This window comes from Propithecus coquereli, unplaced genomic scaffold, assembly GCF_000956105.1.
Source record: "Propithecus coquereli isolate 6110/MARCELLA unplaced genomic scaffold, Pcoq_1.0 Scaffold114, whole genome shotgun sequence".
NCBI classification, from domain to species: domain Eukaryota; kingdom Metazoa; phylum Chordata; class Mammalia; order Primates; family Indriidae; genus Propithecus; species Propithecus coquereli.
In genome coordinates this window covers 2,558,063-2,577,614 of record NW_012135414.1, presented here as the reverse complement: position 1 = coordinate 2,577,614, position 19,552 = coordinate 2,558,063, and the positions used below count along the sequence as shown (strand labels likewise).

Sequence of the window (19,552 nt, the reverse complement as noted above, 5' to 3'; positions counted from 1 at the left end):
GGGGTCTCGCTCTTGCTCAGGCTGGTTTCGAACTCCTGAGCTCAAACAATCCGCCTGCCTCGGCCTCCCAGAGAGCTAGGATTACAGGTGTGAGCTACCGCGCCCGGCCTGATATGATGATTTTGTCATGAATTGTAGTTATCAGGCTCACTCCTACTACACTAAAGAACCTCAAAGTCAGAGACTCTGTCTTACTCATCTTTTTATCCCCCCACAGCATCCAGTATACTGGCTTCTGTGCAATAAATACTCAATAATGATTTTTTGATTTACATTTAGTTAAGCAAGTTTAAGAAAAGCTGGCTTAGAGAAGAACCTTAGCTATCTTAAGGCAAGGTGCTGGAATTGACTTATGAGGGGGGCTGGGATTCTGGGTTTGGCAGTAAGTTTGGTATAGGCCATCCTGCTGCCTGTGGAAACATAATCTAAGAAGTACTAGAAGCTTTAATGGTGGAGAACTCCTCAGGAGTTACTAGTCCTGTTGCCTCCAAAAAGCTTGAACACTTGAGGATTTTCATTTTTATTATATTTCTTGATTCTTTGAATAAAGAGACAAAATCCCATTTTGGACAGATATTTCAGCAAGAAAGTGTGGGGATCTGATCTAGTGAAGTCTTCCCTAGCAGCCAGCATCCTGGGCTGATCTACAGAGGGGCATCCTTCTCATCATTTCTCTCCTCTTTTTTCATAACAAGGGAGATATCTTCAAGCCAACAACAGAGAACTCAATGATATTTTTGGATATCCGGTGAGTATTATGCCTCTGGCTATTTCAGAAGGGGGCAAGTATTCTCCTGTAATATTCCCCTTGGTTAGAAGACCAGGAAATTCATTGTAGACGTGGATCCTACAACATAGATTCTACTTTCTTTCAAGCTTCTGTACAATGAGTTGTGCAATGAGGGCTCAGAAACCAAAATTTATCCAGTGACCTAAGCTCAGGAGAGAACATGTCTCAGATTTGGATTTATATATAACTCTGAGAAAAGAAATATTACAGCTTTTCCTTGCACAAATGAAAGCATAGTTCCACAGTTTTCTTCTTTCACTCAGATACCTATCTATGACAATACATGTAGATCTGCCTCATTCATTTAATAGCAGCATTGTTGTCCATTATATTGATAAACCTTAATTTATTTAATCAGTCCCTATTGATGAACATTTAAAACGTCTCCAGTGTTTTGCTATGTTAAATGGCCCTGAATGAACACCATTATTTGTATATTTTGTTGCATTCAGGTGAATATATCTTACGAAAGTTTCCTAGAAGTGAATTGGCTGGGCCAAAAGGAAAACACACTAAAAATTATTAGAGGCCAGATTGTCCTGTAAAGGGATTATATACATTTATATTTCTGCTTACAGTAGTGACTGCACATTCCTACCAAACTGGGTTATTATTAATCTTTTTCATCTTTGCCAGGCTCTTGGATGAAAAGCAACAGTTTGTTATCTATCTTTCCTTAATTTTAAGTGAGATTATGATAATCTTTTCATGTTAATTTGCCTTTTGTATTTCTTTTTCTGGAAACTACCTATGAATGATCTTTGCCCATTTTCTATTGGCTTATTCATTTTTCACTTATTTATGTATTTATGACTAAGTGACCCATAAAAAGATATATATTAAAAAGTCGTGCTCCAACACCCCATCCTTCCCGAATCTGCTCCCTATAGGGAACCACATTTATTAGTTTTTTGTATATTTATCAGTGCCTCTTTGTTGAAATAAAGCAAATACAAATATATATTATTTTCCCACTTTTTTACACTATTGTGAACCTTAACAATATATCCTAGAAGTGTTTTCATAATCATGATTTCATAATAGCTTTTTCCTTCTTGTCTTTTCTAGTATTCCCTCTACAAATTTAGCATAGTCAATTTAACCAGTTCCTTTAAAATGGACATTTGGGTTGTTTTAAATCTTTTATGATTATAAGCAATGCTTCTAGACATATGTTATGTCATTCATATATTTTATATATATATAAATATATATAGCCATATATGTTTGTAGTCTCTGTGGGATATTAGTTTATGATTTCTGTGCTAGAGTGGTTCTGGATAATAACAATGCTCAAGGTGTGGCCATGGGAACAAGTTTCCCCTTTCTGTCTCCTACACCTGCATAAGAAGCAATAGTGTGCAGTAAAACTAGGTTTTGGCATTAGACAGACCTGAGTTTGAATACAGTTCTGCCCCTTACTAACATTGAAACCTTAGGCAAGTTGTTTAAATTCTCTGATCTTCAGTTCTTTCATTTGTATAATACAATGGGTATAATAATGTTCACCTTGCATGGCAGTCATGGCAGTTAAATATGGTTATGAAAATTTTAGTTTCTTTTTCCAAGAAACTATTACCCCTTGGAAAAAGGGTACCTGTCTCATTCATCTCTGTATCCACAGTTCCTATCACAATGTTTGGCACATACTTGGCATTCATTAAATATATGCTGAGTATTTAATAAATAAATAAACAGATTTGACTCATTCTTATGTATTTAGTAACCATTTCATTTCATTTCCCTGGCCCTGTACATCGCTCATTTTCTTCATATTTCTCTAATTTCTTCCACTCTGACTCCTTTCTCTCTTCCCAGCCCTTAACTGCTGATTCCCATTATATCCTTGGCCTTCTATTTTCTTCTGTTACCCCATTTAGCATTCAGTCCTATAACACAGCCCAAAGAAATAAATAACTAACCAAATCAAAATCAACCACCTCTATTATGCTTAAATTTTATCACCTTTGCTACAAGAACTAAACACTGAAGAAGTTCATAGTTAAGGAGATGTTCTACATTCTTGAGATACTGCTTCTGGTTTGACATTTAAGAGTAGAACAAAACACTCTGGTTGCCAAGTTAGTAAAGAAATACTGGTACTTCTATCTCGAGGCAGAATCAGCACAGCTTTTGTCTTTGTTAGCTAAACAAATGCTACCCAGGTAAGTAGAAACCTGAAATACTTATTAAATGTCTATGTAATCAAATGGAAAATCAACAGTGAAGGCCAGCTACTTCAGTAAGGCCATCTCTCAGAAGATCCAAGTATCAGACCCATCAGGACTTAGACACTGAGAAACTCAGAGTATCTCATGATCAAAGAAAACCATTTCTATGCTAGAATAATATACTCTCGAGGCAAGAAGGACCCTTAAAGATTATTTCATTAGCACTTCATTCAAGACAGACCTATGAGCTTCTCCAGGATAGATCCTGTCTAATTCTTTTTCAGCCTCCACTAGTATAGCCCAGAATAGGGCTGTGAACAGAGCAAGGCTTAAGAAATGCTGCAATGTTTAATAAGTAATTGGAAAATCGTGGAGAAACACCAAGGCAATCTTAGGTTTGGCTTGGATCTCCAAACTCTACATGGTAAGCTATTTGACCAGCTTCTCTTCCCACGGGAAACAGACCTTGGGCAAGACCTGGCTGGGTAGCCTATCTAATTCTCCTTGGAGAATTCTAATTCTCTAAGAAAAGGATTTTGATGCCCTCCCAAAGAAGGGCCCAGCAAGATTCTTCATGCTTGGGCAGTATCTGTACTCCAGGCCTGCAGGTGGGTTTATTCTTTTGTTCTAACCTTATGGATGGAGGAGATAGGAAAGAAGCCCTGTCCTTAGGGACTTATTTGGTTACATTCTCCTGCTTTTCTTGAGCTGTTAGATACAAACTCTGACATCTTGGGACAAACGATTTAAGACCCAAAGGTAGAGAGTAAGATGGTCCTGTCAACATCTTGAGATCAGGATTGAGGAGGTAGACAAGTTCCCACTCAGCAAAATTATAGCTTAGATAATAATAGGCAAAAACTATTCAGATCCTCCTAGGACAATTAGGAGCCAAGGGATTCTCCAATGCTGACAGTCACCAGTGTAGAAACCCTCAGTGGGCTAGGGTTGAAAGACAGTTCTTTGCTTTTTAGCATCTGACATCCTTCAACATTGAAAGTAACAAGTAAAGGCACAACAAACAGAGTTTGCCAGGCTAAGAAAAGCTTCAGTAGAGACCACTGGATTCAGTGCCTCAATTTCTTCATCCTCAATGGTGATCGTATAGTATTCAATTCACAGAGTTGTTGTGAGGATTAAATGGGTTGCTGCATATAAAATACTTAGAACAGTGCCTTGAATATAGTAAGTACTCAATAAATATGTTTTTATTGTTTATTTGATAATTATTATCATTATTATTATTAATAGCATGAATAAACAAAGAACTCTATCAGGGGCAGAGATGCATTCTGCTCCCATAGAAACTGCTATGTGGAGTGGCCTTACCATCTTACAATCCTCTAGGCCTCTCTAGGTCTCAAAGAAAAGGGGGAAATTAGACACTTCTTTCCTCTCTCCATCCCAGGTCAGGGGAACTTTGGTGGCTTTTTCCCATTTCCTGAGTGGTCTTGGTCTTTTTTGTTAAGACTGTGAGGTGGGAGCAACTGCCTGTCAACCCAGTTTTGAGTTGTCTTTGGTTCCTCTAATTGTGTGTGTTTTGGTGTTTTGTGTTGTTTTGTTTTGTTTTTCTCACAGAACAATACCATCAAGACCTCAAGATATAGTGCCATTAACTTCCTGCCCCGGAACCTATTTGAACAGTTCCAGAGACTTGCAAATGCATATTTCCTCATCTTGCTATTCCTACAGGTATTGTCTTTTGGGCCTTTTCCACAGAGTGTTTTATCAACCTCTCTGGGGTCAGACTGTGTAATTAGTTTTTCCCTTCCCTAAACTGAGAAGGATGTCTCCTCTCTTTAGACAACAGGCAAATGGATGGCTGGAGTCTCGGGCCAGTCCCTTAGAGTATCTGTGGTCAGGATTAGCCCATGTGAAATGAGCCTCTACAAGAGGAAGGAGACAAGGTCACCAAATCCTAAGGAAGGTGGACTCCTTATCATGGCTGCCTGGTCACACGTCAGCTCAACCACAGCAGACCATAGATTCTTCACCCTGACCACAACTACAACCCTATTCCTCCTTGTCCCAGCCTCTGTGACAGAAAATTAACATGCAGGAGTGCTGAGGAAGGAGAATGATTTAGAGTATAAGAGTGCCAGCACGAAGAAAGGAAGCAGAATAGGATAGGCCCAAACTGGGGAAGAGTGACAGATCGCCTCACTTCCCCTTGTGCTGAAAGGTGTGGGAGAACATGTGGTTTTCCCACGTCCACTCTTATGCCCCTGCCCCGTTACCGTTCATTATCAGGGGAGAAATGATCCGTTGCCATCCAGAAGAAGGTAGTGGAGTTCAGGACAGATAGGGAGCAACTTGTAGCCTTTTTGTTCTTTTAGCATCACTTGAGAAATGTTTACTTATGTTTTGGGGGTTATATGAAGGCTACAACAGTGGAAAGCAGCTAGGATAGTATGTTTGCTATGAACCTATGGAGGTGAAAATGGTGGTGGAGGTGAGGGATTGGGAAGAAATATATTATCCTTTGAGTTTTCAGACACAATATTCTCTCCCTTTCCTTCTCTCAGTTGATCCCCCAGATCTCCTCCTTGGCGTGGTACACAACTGTGGTACCCCTGATGGTGGTGCTGTCCATAACAGCAGTGAAAGATGCCATGGATGACCTGGTGAAGCAGCTTCCTGGGCCTTTAGTCCCTCACTGTAACTAGCTAGTCAGGCTATGGGGCAAGAAGGACTTCCCAGCACCTAGTGCTAAGAGGAAGCACTGAATGGAAAGAGATATTTCCCTTTCTTGTTTCCTTATCCATCGCAGAAGAATACGTAATTCCTGTAGGCCCGAGATTGGTGGTCTATGCATGGCCAGAAGGGGCAATGCAAGGCCTTTCTCTGTCTTCCTACTGCCACCACGTTTAGCCCCTTTTCCAGGCCTCTTTCCATCTTAAATAGCCCGCTCTTCCTTTACTACCCTCTAGCTTTCTCTGGCTTTGCTCTCATGCTTCCTTCTCTGCTCGCTTTCTCCCATTTTATATTCCTTTTCCCTTCTTTCCTCTGTCCCTGCTCCCTTTCTCCCGTTCTTCCTCTTTCTTCTCCTCTCTCTGAATTCCCTTTCTCCTCTCCAGCTCTCCCCATGTCCTTTTCCAGCTCTCAATTCTGTTAGGTATGCACAGCAGCTAGGAACCCTCTGCTTTTAAAAGCCTCATGACATAAGCAGAGGCCAGCTCCCTTCCTGGGTCACAGTGAGTGCTTCTGGGCTTCCTCTTTGCTTCTTACAGCAGGTCTGGCAGAGATGGTAAGGGTGAGGACCCAGTACCAGGCCTACTAGTGAGATTTGTGAAGCCAGTCCTGTTGACCTGTTTGCAGTTTCCCTAAGAGAGTCCTTCTCATTTTTCCAGGATAGATTTTTTGACCAAAGTTTTACAGCATGGATGTTTCCCCAGTACTTTAACTCTGTAACTCTTTAAACCCAGGATTAGCGCATGTCCTGGTTTAAATTTCAATCAGAACTCAGATGTGCAAAAATGTAACTTTATTTCTCTATAACAGAACTCATTTTAGCTCATAACCACACACATACCCCCGACCCCAACTCTTTCTAATGAGAACCAAAAATTAACTTGCCAATTCAGGGTAACCTAGTTACTTCTGGTTTAGAACTCAGAAATATTTGGACAATTCTGAATTGTGACAAATTTTGGATTCTCTCTGCCCCCTTCCCAATCCTACCATTTCCCAGGGAGTAATCTCAACTGGAAAGAGGAGATTCATGTGAGTCCTGGCATCAGGACATGCCCTGTATTTGTTGCCCTTCTATTGGTCTTTATGTTGGCCTCTTTCCTCAGTGCATCCACTGTCGTAGCTTCTGGCTGTCGACTACAGCTGGCAATAGGGGTGGGAGCATGCTTAAAAATTCCTAGCTTTCCCTGCACCTATCACGGTGTGTGGGACTCTGTAGTCCTGCCCATTAGTTTGTATTCTGTCCTCTGCAGCTTTTGCCATAAGTTGTTTGTTCTCATTCCCCCAGGCTTTTGGCTTTTGATACATAAAACCAAGATTTTGTCTCTTTCTACTCCTTGGATTCTTTTTCTGACCTCCTTTCCCAGCTTCCCAGAGATAATCAACCTCATTGTCTAGCGTTAATGGTAGAAGAGCTTCAGGGAGGGGGAAAGAAGGGGAACTACATTGGATAATATTTCAGAACATTACCCTTCTACATGCAGTTTGCTATAGATATACTTCCTGAACATTTTCTTGTGTGATTTTAGAAAAGGCACCAAAATGACAATCAGGTCAACAACCGTCCTGTTCTACTGCTGGTAAATGGCAGGTAAGTTCTTCTAGGGAAGCCAGTTTAGGTAGGACCAGTCCTGGAGGAGGGTTGTCCTTGCTGAAGCTTGATGTGCTGGGTGTTTTGGGAAGGTAATTCAGGACAGTGAAAAGATATAAGAAGAATTTGTTTCTAGATCTAAAACGAACTTGCCATATTACCTCAGATATCTATGGCCTCATTTTTCTTTTCTATAAAGTGTAAATAATATTCTCTACCTTAGAGAATACCTGTGGAAATAAAAGCAAAATACATATTGAAGCAATTAATATATGATAACGTGATATATCCCAAGTGATTATTATTAACATAGTAGTCAGCATGGAAACATCTGTCTTTATAACACCAATGGATTCTGACAAGGCTTTTTGGTAGGTCACCATTTCTGATAACAATCTAAAGAAAGTATTGGGCTGGGCACAGTGGCTCATGCCAGTAATACTAGCACTCTGGGAGGTCAAGGAAGGAGGATTGCGTGAGCTCAGGAGTTTGAGACCAGCCTGAGCAAGAGCAAGACCCTGTCTCTACAAAAAAAAAAAACAGAAAAATTAGCCGGGTGTGGTGGTGGGTGCCTGTAGTCCCAGCTATTTGGGAGACTGAGGCAGGAGGATCGTTTGAGCCCATGAATTTGAGGTTGCAGTGAGCTCTGATGATGCCCTGCACTCTACCCAGGGTGACAGAGCAAGACTCCGTCTCAAAAAATATATCTACGATAAAAAATAAGGAGAGTATTGGTGTTGACCCCATTGCTGAGGTGTTTGAGCATAGCTATCTAAAGTGTTGGCAGGAATGGAAGTAGGCAGGCATATTCCTATGTTAGGCAAAATTTGAACACTATCGTAAGAGGTAATATAATAGGAATTAATAACAAATGAGCAATCATAGCTGGTTAAAGGAATAAAGAAAGATATTCTGGAAGAGGTGATGTTTATACTAGGCCTTAAGAGGTGGGGAAGAATTCAGTAAGTACAGATTGTGTGAAAGGAAAAGTGACCAGGGTGAGCAGAATCATGATTCTAAGAAAGTGCAAACCTGAGGGAGTTCAGGATTGAGGTCCAGCCTTTGTCATGGTGGCCTTACAGAAAACCCAGTAGCTATAGTTTTTTATCATATAATTCTATTATCTGAAATGCTTGTGCATCTAATCCTGTTGTTGATTGTGTCAGCTGATACTTACTCAGGGTGGATTGTTTCCTCAAATGTTTAAACTGTTGAAACCTCCCATAAGATACCACCAAAAAAGTCACTTGTGCTTAAAAAGAAAATTAAAATAGGAAAAAAGAATGGAAATAGACATAAAAAGAAAAGAAAGGACAAAACTGAGTGTATTAGCAACTGGCAAAGCTAGGGAGTTGCTGACAAATGAATTTAGTCAAATGAACTCCCAAAAATTTGTCATAGAGTGATTTTAGAGTGGGAGTTAACAAGCAAGGCTCTGGTTAGACTTTGTAAGCAAGTGTCTTATCACTTTAATGTGCAGAGGTGAGATTGGTTGTTGAAACAGTTTACATTCCAGAAAACATCTTTCTTTTTCTAGAACACATAGGTTTGAGCAAAACTGCTATATAAAAAGTTTATCTGTTTTGCAAGTTATGATTTTTGTTGCTTTTCATTTCTCAATCATTTTGTTTACAAGCACACCTTTAGAGGAACTTTCCTTTTGGGAATTCTAAGTGGCCTGAGGTGAGGTTGTAGAAGGGTTTGTGTTTGCTTATACCATGGGATTCAAGGGTATCACCTACTGAGACCTAATTTGGAGGATGCATAAATTTGAGCCCCATGCCGCAGGAGGTTACAAATTCTTAGGGGAGAGTCCTCCACTCACTGACCCCAGCCCTCCAGACCAGGGGTGGGGAACGTTTTCATATCGGAAAGCCGTCTTGATTTAGCTGTAATCAAAAAAGGCTGCATTCAAGAAACTTCAATTAGATATACTTAAAAATGTACATTATTTTGTAAAAATATAACTTCTATGTACTTAAATAATTTGAAAAATTAAAACTATTTGTTAATTTTAAAATTAACTAATCTTTTAATGACTTTGTTGTGTTTGCTTTTGGTTGGAAAGCATTTGAATATTTGGTTGCAGCATGGAGGTTGGCAGTTTCTGTTGATCCTCTAGATGGGTATCAGTCATTTGTGACCTTAAGGGCATCTTGATTTGAGTTAGGAAGGAGAATGTAGATTCACAGCAATAAGTGGCTGAAAAGCAAGAAAACATTTTTCGGACATGTCGCCTAAGGCATGGGTATTCTACTGCATTTTTCCATATTTCCATTGGATCTTTCTTACTATCAAACAATGTCTTTAAAATGTCATCTACTGAGAGCTCAATCCATTCCATCTATAGTTCTTTAGGTGCCTATCAACTAAGTGAGGCTAAAAATGCTAATTTTTGTGTGATGTCATGATTCTCAAAGTCAGTGAACCTTTCATTGTATTCTCCAATTAATAGGTCTATAACAGCTGCATATTCTTCAAATGATTCGCCTGTATCATCCTGCTCATCATCAACCTTTGCTAACTGGGGAAAATGTTCATCCAAAATTTCCTTTTGAAGAAGTGTTTTGAAAACAAAGAGAGCTTTTTTTGAAATGCTTGGACTTTTTGGCACATATCATATACAGACAGTTTTACCTTCCAAAAAAACATTCAAGTTTCTATTTGACATATCACACAGAAATGCTGCATTCCTATAGAAATCTTCTTTCAGTAATTCACATTGCTGATTCTGTTCTTCTTAAAATTTAACTATCTGTTCTCAGAGATAACACCTGTCCCTGAGATAGCCAATGCACTTTAGAATGATACAGCAAATCCACACTGAATACCTCATCATTTAACTTTGGCATGTTACAAAACTGGGGATGCTGTGTTGCATCTGCATGAATATAGTTAACAATACTTATAACTTGTTGCAAAGTGTCACTTAAAATAGTAGGTTTAGCACAGGGATTTTGCTGATGCAAATACAATCAAAAGAAATGAGAGCATCTGGATCTGTTAATACTTTTTTTAATCTGTGCAATAAACCCTTCATGTTTTCCTGTCATGGAAGGTGCACCATCTGTACATTCACTAAATTTACCAAATTCAGTCCAACTTCACAGCATTTATCTTGAAAGTTGTTAAAGATATCTATTCCCTGTGTTCTGTTTGTAAGAGTGCCCAAAGCAAGTAACTCTTGGTAGCAAAGAAAAGCTTCTGCCATGACCCCAATGAAGTATAAAACTGTGCCAAGTCAGTAGTATCAGTTGATTTGTCCAAAGGGATTGAATAATGTATATTTTCCTTTTGAAGTATTGCATGAGTTGTTCTGTTAAGTTGAAGGCTAATTCATGCTGCCAATCAGTTATGGTTCTCCTTGAAAGAGGAAGTTGTTTGTACTTTGAAACGTTATCGAGGTCTAAGCATCCTACATCTTTGACAATGCATTCTTTCCCAATTTCTACATCACTGAATGGCTTCCTTTTTTTCCTGAGTATATAAGCTACTTTATAAGTTGCTTCAGTAGCATTATTTCCAGGTCTTACTGTGGCTTGAAAGAATTGTCTTTGGTTTTGCTTTTCACCTTTTAATTTCTGCAATACAACCTTTTGTGCCTCGCCCTCTAATTTAAAATATTTGTGGTCCTTATGAGTGTTATAATGCTGATGAGCATTGAATTTCTTTAATGTTGGTATTGCAGTATCACAAAGCAAGCAAATCATCTTATCTTTAGCAGAAACAAGATAATATTGCAATTCCCAATCCTCATTAAAAAATCTGTTTTCTTCCTTCTGTGTTCTCTTGGTCTTCTTTGACATGATGGGCTGTTAAGCAGACAGAATTAAAAAATACTGTCAAGCTGTGCAACTATTCACAAATTCCACTTCAAACAGAAACACAGTGCACTGTTGTCAAAAGCTAATAACAGACTGGCATACTTGACCCCCATGAACTCTTGCCAAGTCTCGTGGAGTAGTGGCACCAGTCAGGCAGGGGAAGTTAGAACTAAATCATGAGCATAGCAGCCATCAATTTAGCACTCATAGCTTACTAATGTTCTAATTGTACAGTCAATCTGGGAGGATCATTTCACTGAAACTTATTTTATTCTTTGGTATTTTAAATACGCTCATTTTAAAAAATAAAAAAGTATAAATAAAATAAGAAAAAATTAAAAAATAATTTCAGTAAGTTCATCTAATGAATACTGTTGTGAATTAAAAAAATAAAAAATATAAAGACGAACAAATCCTTTTATTTGGATTTGTTCTGTAAAATTTGGATTCAGTCAAAAGGCCACACCTGAGGACCTAGAAGGCCACATGTGTCCTTAAGGCCACAGGTTCCCCACCCCTGCTCCAGATGAGGACAGACAAACTTTCTTGCCAGTGGGTTGATTTTTTTTTTTTTTTTTTTTGAGATCACCTTTTCACTAATGGTGTGGTCTTTCAAGGGTCCTGGCTTTATGAAGAGTTCTTAGTTTCAACTCACTACCTCTCGAGATCATAAGGTTTCATCTCCTGTCCCTCTGGTGGGAGAAATTAAAACTCAAATTACTAGATTATTATACTTGTCAAAGGAACTGCTGAGCTGAAGCCAGCCCAGCAACTAGATTATTAAAACCAGCAATCCCCTCGTCCACTTAGGGCAAGAACAGCATCAGAACATGCTTACTGTTATGGATTTCATACCCTTCTTTTCTCCTGGCTCCTTACTTTATGGCAAATACAGGCTTGCTTTTGAAAGAATGTTGGATTGGCTTTATTTTATCTCGCATTTCTAAGTATTTATAGTATGAAAAATACTAGTATGCTACAGAAGTCCAGGAGGTACCATTCACATAAAGCAGAGAATATAATGTGGGTGGTCTCCCCTGAAGTCAAAGCATTACCTTCTCTAGCTCTCTAATCATATTTTCTAAACCAAAAGTTAGGATGCAATGCTTGGAAATTAAAAATGTACTTATGGCACAACAGGATTGGATATTTTAAATTAGTAGGGAATGTCTCCCCCTCTTCCAAATCTGGGACACATGGTTGTTATAATGTCCAGGAACAAATTGGTAATAGTTGGGCAGCTCCCTATATAATAAAATATAAATTTTTAAATCTCCAAAGAAGCCAGAATGTTATAGCCCTTCTATCTCTTCATGTTTCACTGGTGAAGATCATAGAATGCCAGAGAACTAGCAAAAGTGAATGTCAAATCAAGACAAAGAAAGTAAAATAAATATTCAGATGTGTTTCTCCAGGGCTGGTAGCTACTTGTACTAAGAAAGTACTATTTCTTTTAAAAGAAAGAGTGAATTTATATAAAAAGGATTTTTTTTTTTTTTTGGATTGTAGAGATTGACCCTTCCCAAAGCAGCTGTCTTCTCAGGAAAGGTGCTCTAAGAATACCCATGCCTTTGTGTATCTGGCAAAGTGGTGATGTGTGTCATGCCCTAAGGATAACAGTGCTGTATTCAAGAGCAAAAGGAACGGTGGCTTCTAGACATGTCCTCTCTTTCCCAGCTCTTGAGGTGCTTGGCAGAATAGAATTGCTGGAAGCGGGTAGCTCATGTTTTCAAAACGCTTGTGGCAATATGCACATCCTCCTTAGTCCTTACTCAGAGAGAAAAGATTTATGGACCCTATGCAGTTGGGAAGTTGAAGTACAAAAAAGAGGAGGGACGAGAGCCAGTATTGTAGAATATGCTCATATTGCCAGGTTGCCTTTTTACTGCCGGGCTGCCTTTTTGGGAAGTGGGGATTTGAGGGATCAAAGGTAATCTAATTGTGACATAAATAAATAAAATTGGTTCAGCCATATGATAGAATGCATTTTAGCTATCAAAAAGGATGAACCACATCTTTTATAAGTACTCTCCATAATATATTATTAAATGAAAAATGCAAAGTACAGAAAATTATGGATCTCGTGTATAACTTTTAAATGTTTATGTTGTTTGTGATTATATGGATTATTTCCTAGAAAGAAATACAAAAAAAAAATTACTAACAGTGGCTACCTTTATGGTGCAAAACTAAAGGCTGGGGACGGAGGAGACTTAGAATTTTTCTCTCTTTAGACACTTCTTTACTATTTGAACTATTTTACTTAAAAAAATTATGTGTATGTATGTCTACATATAGTTTTATAGGGTTTTAGAAAACCTGTATAGCGAAGTCAAGAGAATGGGCCCCATTCTTGATTGCAGCAAGGATGCATCACAAATCAGTTTGGCCTTCCTGAGCCTTGTCTTCATTCAGCTCAGCCCTGTGGGGGTGAAAGAGAGAAGTTCTCCATTGTCAAGACAGAGCTTTGGGGAAATTCTCAGAGCAAACATTCAAAGGTCGTTTTCTTACAGAATGAAGAAGGACAAGTGGATGAATGTCCAAGTGGGAGATATAATAAAACTAGAAAATAATCAGCCAGTCACAGTGAGTACCTCTTTTGGCTGTGACTTTTTCTTTTTTGGCTTGGGTGGATGCCAGGGACCCTTGCAGCACTTCTGCTACCCCTGCTTTTGGTGACCTTCATCTGCTTCACTTTGTACCAGAGATCAATAGCTGTTACAGTAAGAAGCTTGTTCTTGTCTACCTCTCATCATAGCTACAGGTAAAGTGTGAGTTGCTTTGGGAGAGGGTGTATGGTAGCAGTGATGTATCCTAGACAAAGGAAGTAAACCAATGTCTGTAAAATTCTTAGGGTGAGCATCTGTTCCTGAGGTAACTGCTCTTGTCACACTGTAACATTTACAGCCTGCCTTCCTGCTTTCCTTATTTTCTCTGACTTTTCTGACCACAGGCAGATATCCTATTACTCTCTAGCAGTGAGCCATACAGTCTGACGTACATAGAGACAGCAGACCTGGATGGGTAAGTGTTCCCTCCTGATAGTCCATTAAGATAATTTAGCCAGCTCAGAGTGGTCTCTCACTGAGGGAGAGCATGATGCAGGAATGGATTTTACTCTCAGATAGAAGTGGTAGTGTATGAGCTAGAGAGCTTAGAAGTATCCAGAGGAGAGAAGACAAAAGGCCAGAACCTTGGGATTGTCTAGTCAAGGCTGAGCTCTTGACAGCAATAATTGAGCATCCACTGGCCACAGAATCTGGGCAAACGAACTCCATAGTCTCCATCTATAGAATAGAGATACCCTGCCTATATTGTATAATGCTGAGTGGCAGTGTAAAATTGCAGAATAGACTTTCAAAGTTTTCAGGGCAAGAATTTGAATATGCAACTAACTATTTACTAATAAAATATCATGTTCTGTAAAGGATTTAGGGTAGAAATTGATTGGCATGCAAAAGCTAAGGTCTTAGGAGTATGGGGCCATCGGCAAAAAGCTTGTCCTCTGGTTTTTTATATTGATTTGCATTCTTACAATTATTCTTCTTGGTGCCACAACTTTTTAAAATGTGGCTTCCATTTTTGCTTCTGTGTCTGGGCATTTCTATATCAGCAAATAGTTAATTGAGATCCCTTCACGGGCACCATAAATATTCATGAGGTGAGAAGTATATTTCCTTGGAGGTGTGTGCAGATTCTTACCAGGACCTGCTCCTTATTCTTGAAGGGTGCAGGTGTCACCTCCATGTTGTCTTGTGATAGCGCTTCACCTTCTGTAGAGCACCTGACCAGCTGGATCTCATGGGTTAATTAAGTAGTGGCGGTGTATTGCAGAGAATGAGAGGAAAGAGGGGAGAGTGGGTGGGCTAACACTCAGCTTTCTTCAGAGCTATCGCTACTGCCCATGAAAAAGGGGAACACTGGCAGTGACTCTTATGGCTCAAACCTATAGCCCAAGCTCTACTGGCAACATCTATTTTCTAAAACCCCACAAAGAAGCAAGAGAAACTAGACTTCTGCTGCCGTCGTGTACATGTCCTGTACTCTGGTAACCCTATGTCCTTTACTCTAGCGAAACCAACCTGAAAGTGAAACAGGCCATCTCAGTTACCAGTGACATGGACGATAACTTGGAGCTGCTGTCTGCCTTTGATGGTGAGTTAGGAAATAAGTTTACCCACCCAATTTTTCATCAATAGAGAACTGGTTAAATAAAGTGTGGTATATCCATCCAGTGATTTCTATACAACTTATTGCAAATAATATGCAAGTTGATATTTATTGACATGGAAAAAATACTCAACGTATAATTAAAGGAAAAGTATAAATTATAAAATACTGCATGCTATGTATAAAATAAACCTGTCTTTGGAAACATATGTATGTTTATGAGTACATATATAGAAAAGACTTCAAAAGGTTTATAGCACTTTTCTCAAGACAATGGGTGAGTTTCACTTTCCCCTTTATCTTTTAATATTCCATAAATATTTACAAAGGATATATTTGCTTTCCTAATCAGGAAAAAGCCAAATTATTTCCATTTTGAAAAAAATACTAGGCCTGCTTTAAGTAGTTTCTTAGTTTCTTCAGTTTTGGAGCTCATATGATCTGGTAGTAACTGATCATGATAAGTTATCATGTGGGTTTTTCTCTATCTGGATGACCCATGTCACATACAGAATTATTCTTCTTTGGTGCCCAGAAACATGGGCAGCAGCAGAGGATAGGAAAGAGATGTGTATGTATTTCAAAAGAGGCATTTTCTTTCTTTCCTCTTTTCTGTTAAGCCTCCTTCCATCCTGTTAGGAAAAGCCTAAGATTACAGAGCCAGGACTCTTACTCCTTCGTTTTTCTGCAGGAGTAGTGAAGTGTGAGCTTCCCAATAACAAACTGGACAAATTCGCAGGAATACTGACCTTTAAGGGGAAAAACTACCTCCTGAACCATGACAAGCTGCTACTCCGAGGCTGCATCATCAGGAATACAGACTGGTGCTATGGCTTAGTGATTTATACTGGTATGTTTCCCTGGAGCCACACCCAGACCCCCAGCCTGCTGTATTCCATTCACGGTCAAGTTGTGGGTACTTAGTTTTCAGGGTGTACATTTGACACTCAGATATATCCAAGCCCTATAGCTTTGAGATAGATAGATAGGAAAGTGGATGGATGGATAGATAGATGTATGGGAGATTTAAGAAAAAACTTATTTTTTTGAAAAAATAGTGACTTCCTTTTTCCAAGCAATGAGCTTCCAACAATTAGCTCTGCCTCTGTTAGAGGAAGGTTTTGTGTTCCAAGACCACAGGGCATTCATGAGTCTCTCCAACCATATCTGGACATAGGAGAGGATATATACACTGAGGAAGTATAGTAGAATTAGCATGTGAAAGGAGGATTATACATGTGGATTACTCCCAGGAGGAGAGAGTTAATACAGTGTTTTTATCTATCATTATAGATAAAAATATAAAATATGAAAAGTTCATGCCAGAGAAAAGTCACACATGGATCATTAGCAGTGGACCCTTTTGAGATGACATTTAGAACCACAATCCATTATATTTAGTGAGGGGTTTTTTGAGGTTATGATGTGGGTCAGAAACATGGAGGAAGCCACTATGTTACCCTATGCCCTCAGTGACAGTGGGCATTGATGACAACAACCATAGTAGGAAGTATCGAGAAAGAAATACCACAGTGACTACTATTACTCAACTCAGATTCCCAGAGCTCCCCTTCTAGAGAATCTACTCCTAGACTTCTATGGAAAACAATGGAACCCAAGCCCTAGGGAGGAATATAAGAGTCCAGGGAGGCCCTGGTGGAAATTCCTTCATTGGTTCTTGATCTACAGTGGCAGCTTCTAGGGTTACAAACACAAAAGATTTTATGTCACTCATAAAAAGCTTATTTTCCAGCCAAAGGTTTTTTTCCTAAAGCAATAGCAGTGATGTTGCCAACCAGCATGAATTTAGTTAAGTTTTCCCTCTGACTCTTGATTGGTTACTAGTGAGTAGCTTTGGGAAGCTCTAAGCAGAGAATTGATGCCACCTAAGAGCCTTGAGGTATTCAGTGCAGAACTGAGTTGCTATTCTCGCTACATGGTGCCAAAGTTCTGCCATGATTTCCACCTTCTTCTTGAAACCTGGGGTAAGGTCAGTCTCTCTAAGGACCCTTGGAAGATATGGTCCCTGTAGCTCCCAGGCTCTGAGCCAAACTTCTCTTGACTTCAAGCCCTTCTAGGAATGCGTAAGAAGAAAGAACGGCATAGCATATGCTGTGCATTCCCAGTATTTGCCCACATATCAGGGATGTTCCAGCTCCCCCACGTGTAAACACTGATGAAGTTCCTTCATTAGAGCACATGTAAGAATAACAGTTAGATGGTAAAAAGACAAGAGAAATTGTTGCTTACAGTTTCTTTTAAACCTCTTATGCTTTTTCTGCAGCCATATCTCTGGTTAATAATTTCCAGCTCACGTCCCAGTAGCCATTAAGAGCTCCTTACTTCTACTTACTGTCTGTCCTGTCATGAAAAACAGAGTCTTTGTCCCTTTGCCCCAGAGGAGTCTCAGCTCCCCAGCTTTCACCTCAGAAGAAATCGCTGCCATTGCCTTTTCCTTTCTTCCCTTTCCAGTTAGAAACTTAAAATGTAGCCTGGTCCAGCAGTGGGGTCCCCCAAAAGAAAGCAGAGACCTCAGAAAATTCCTTCTCTAAGCCAAATAAACCAGATAGTGATGAGAGAAAGGCTTGTGACTGTTATTCCGACTTAACTCATCTGTGAAAGTCAAGACTGTCCGAGGTGCTACAAAGAGAGGGGTCTGCACAGACGCACTTTGCAGAAGTGGTTAGGACTATCCTTAGAAACAGATTTTTCATTCTTCGAATTATTGGCACCAACTGTGAGCCTTTCTCCAGGGCTTTATCCCTTGGATTAAGAGGTTAGATTAGGTGATTGTACAGGTAAATTCCAGTCAGTTCCAAGCCTCTGAGTATATTTAGTGATTCTAAGATCTGATGTCTTCCTGATTTACTTAGGGCCAGACACCAAATTAATGCAGAACAGTGGGAAGTATAACTTTAAACGAACACAGATAGACCATCTTATGAATGTCCTCGTGCTCTGGGTAAGTTATGGATTTTTTTTTCTCTGTTTCTTTACAAATAGAAACTTCCCTTCCTTCCACAGGAAAGGTGATAGTTCCAACTCAGAATTTAATTGTATGAAAGTCTTAGGCAGTTTTAGGACCCCACAGACAAGGTCTGAAGCAGAAAATAATAGAGCCAATTTACATGGGAATCTAGTTTATACCTCTGTTGTGGAGGATAGTCACCAATTGTTTAAGGAGATACTTTGTTTTGATTAGTGGTACCAGAATGGATCAAGGACCCTGCTTTAGAAATTAAGACATATTTTTGTTTTCTCATAATCAGTTTTACTCATGACCACTTTAATAACACCTTACTTAGACTAATAGAACACCTTATTTAAACTTATGATATTCAAAACTATTTCCTTAGAGGGGTGGGGAACCTGCAGCCTTGGGGCCACATGTGACCTTCTGGATCCTTGAGTCTGGTCTTTTGACTGCATCCAAAGTTTACAGAACAATTCCTTTTAATAAAGGGATTTGTTCTGTGACATTTGAATTCAGTCAAGGGGTGCACTTGGGGATCTGAAGGGCCACATGTTGCCTTGAGGCCACAGGTTCCCCACCCATCTGCCTCATTTTGAAGTTCTTGCTTCAAAAAGAGCAGCTCTACATTTATCTGTTTTATAAGATCAGTTGGAAAAATAGAGGGTTCTTCTGCTAAGAAACGAAATCTGAAAAGCACAATACATAATAATTAGCTTTGATGATAGAAGCTTAGATTGAAGACTAATTAATAAGTTAATTTATTTCTATGCTATCTGATACGGGTTGCCTTTATTCATGTTAGATATAGACAGATTAATTTCTTCACTTAAATGACTTCTTTGCCTAGCTGAGCAATTCCAGTGATGCCTACACTTAATTTCATGACTTTTCATTTTTATTTTTACTCTACTGTTTAGACTCTGAAATCTCAAAAATATCTTTTCTTTCTATACACTTTTCATTAATATCTGAATTATAAACTGCATTTTCTCCTTTATTTATTATATGAAACATCACAGTTCCTTTTTAAAATCCTTTGGATTTAGTAAATGGAATTTTATTTGTTTGTTTGCTTCTGGGTTTTTTGGTTTGTTTGTTTGTTTTGAGACAGGGTCTCACTCTGTCACCCATGCTACAGTGCAGTGGCCTCATCATAGCTCACTGCAACCTCAAACTCCTGGGCTCAAGCAATCCTCCTACCTCAGCCTCCCAAGTAGCTGGAACTACAGGCATGCGCCACCACACCCAGCTAATTTTTCCATTTTTAGTAGAGATGGGATCTTGCTTTTGCTCAGGCTAGTCTTGAATTCCTGATCTCAAGCAAATGTCCTGCCTCGGCCT

General features: G+C 39.2%; 1 protein-coding gene across 1 annotated transcript in view; it reads left to right on the top strand.

The window, feature by feature from the left end:
• Window positions 1-19,552, top strand: part of LOC105819619 (phospholipid-transporting ATPase FetA-like) — a 63,781-nt gene that overhangs the window by 4,984 nt on the left and 39,245 nt on the right. Inside the window, 9 exon segments of the mRNA XM_012655907.1 lie at window positions 696-748; window positions 4,540-4,653; window positions 5,487-5,585; window positions 7,182-7,243; window positions 13,581-13,653; window positions 14,021-14,091; window positions 15,140-15,222; window positions 15,929-16,087; window positions 18,111-18,199. Coding sequence (XP_012511361.1) covers window positions 696-748; window positions 4,540-4,653; window positions 5,487-5,585; window positions 7,182-7,243; window positions 13,581-13,653; window positions 14,021-14,091; window positions 15,140-15,222; window positions 15,929-16,087; window positions 18,111-18,199 — 803 coding nt within the window.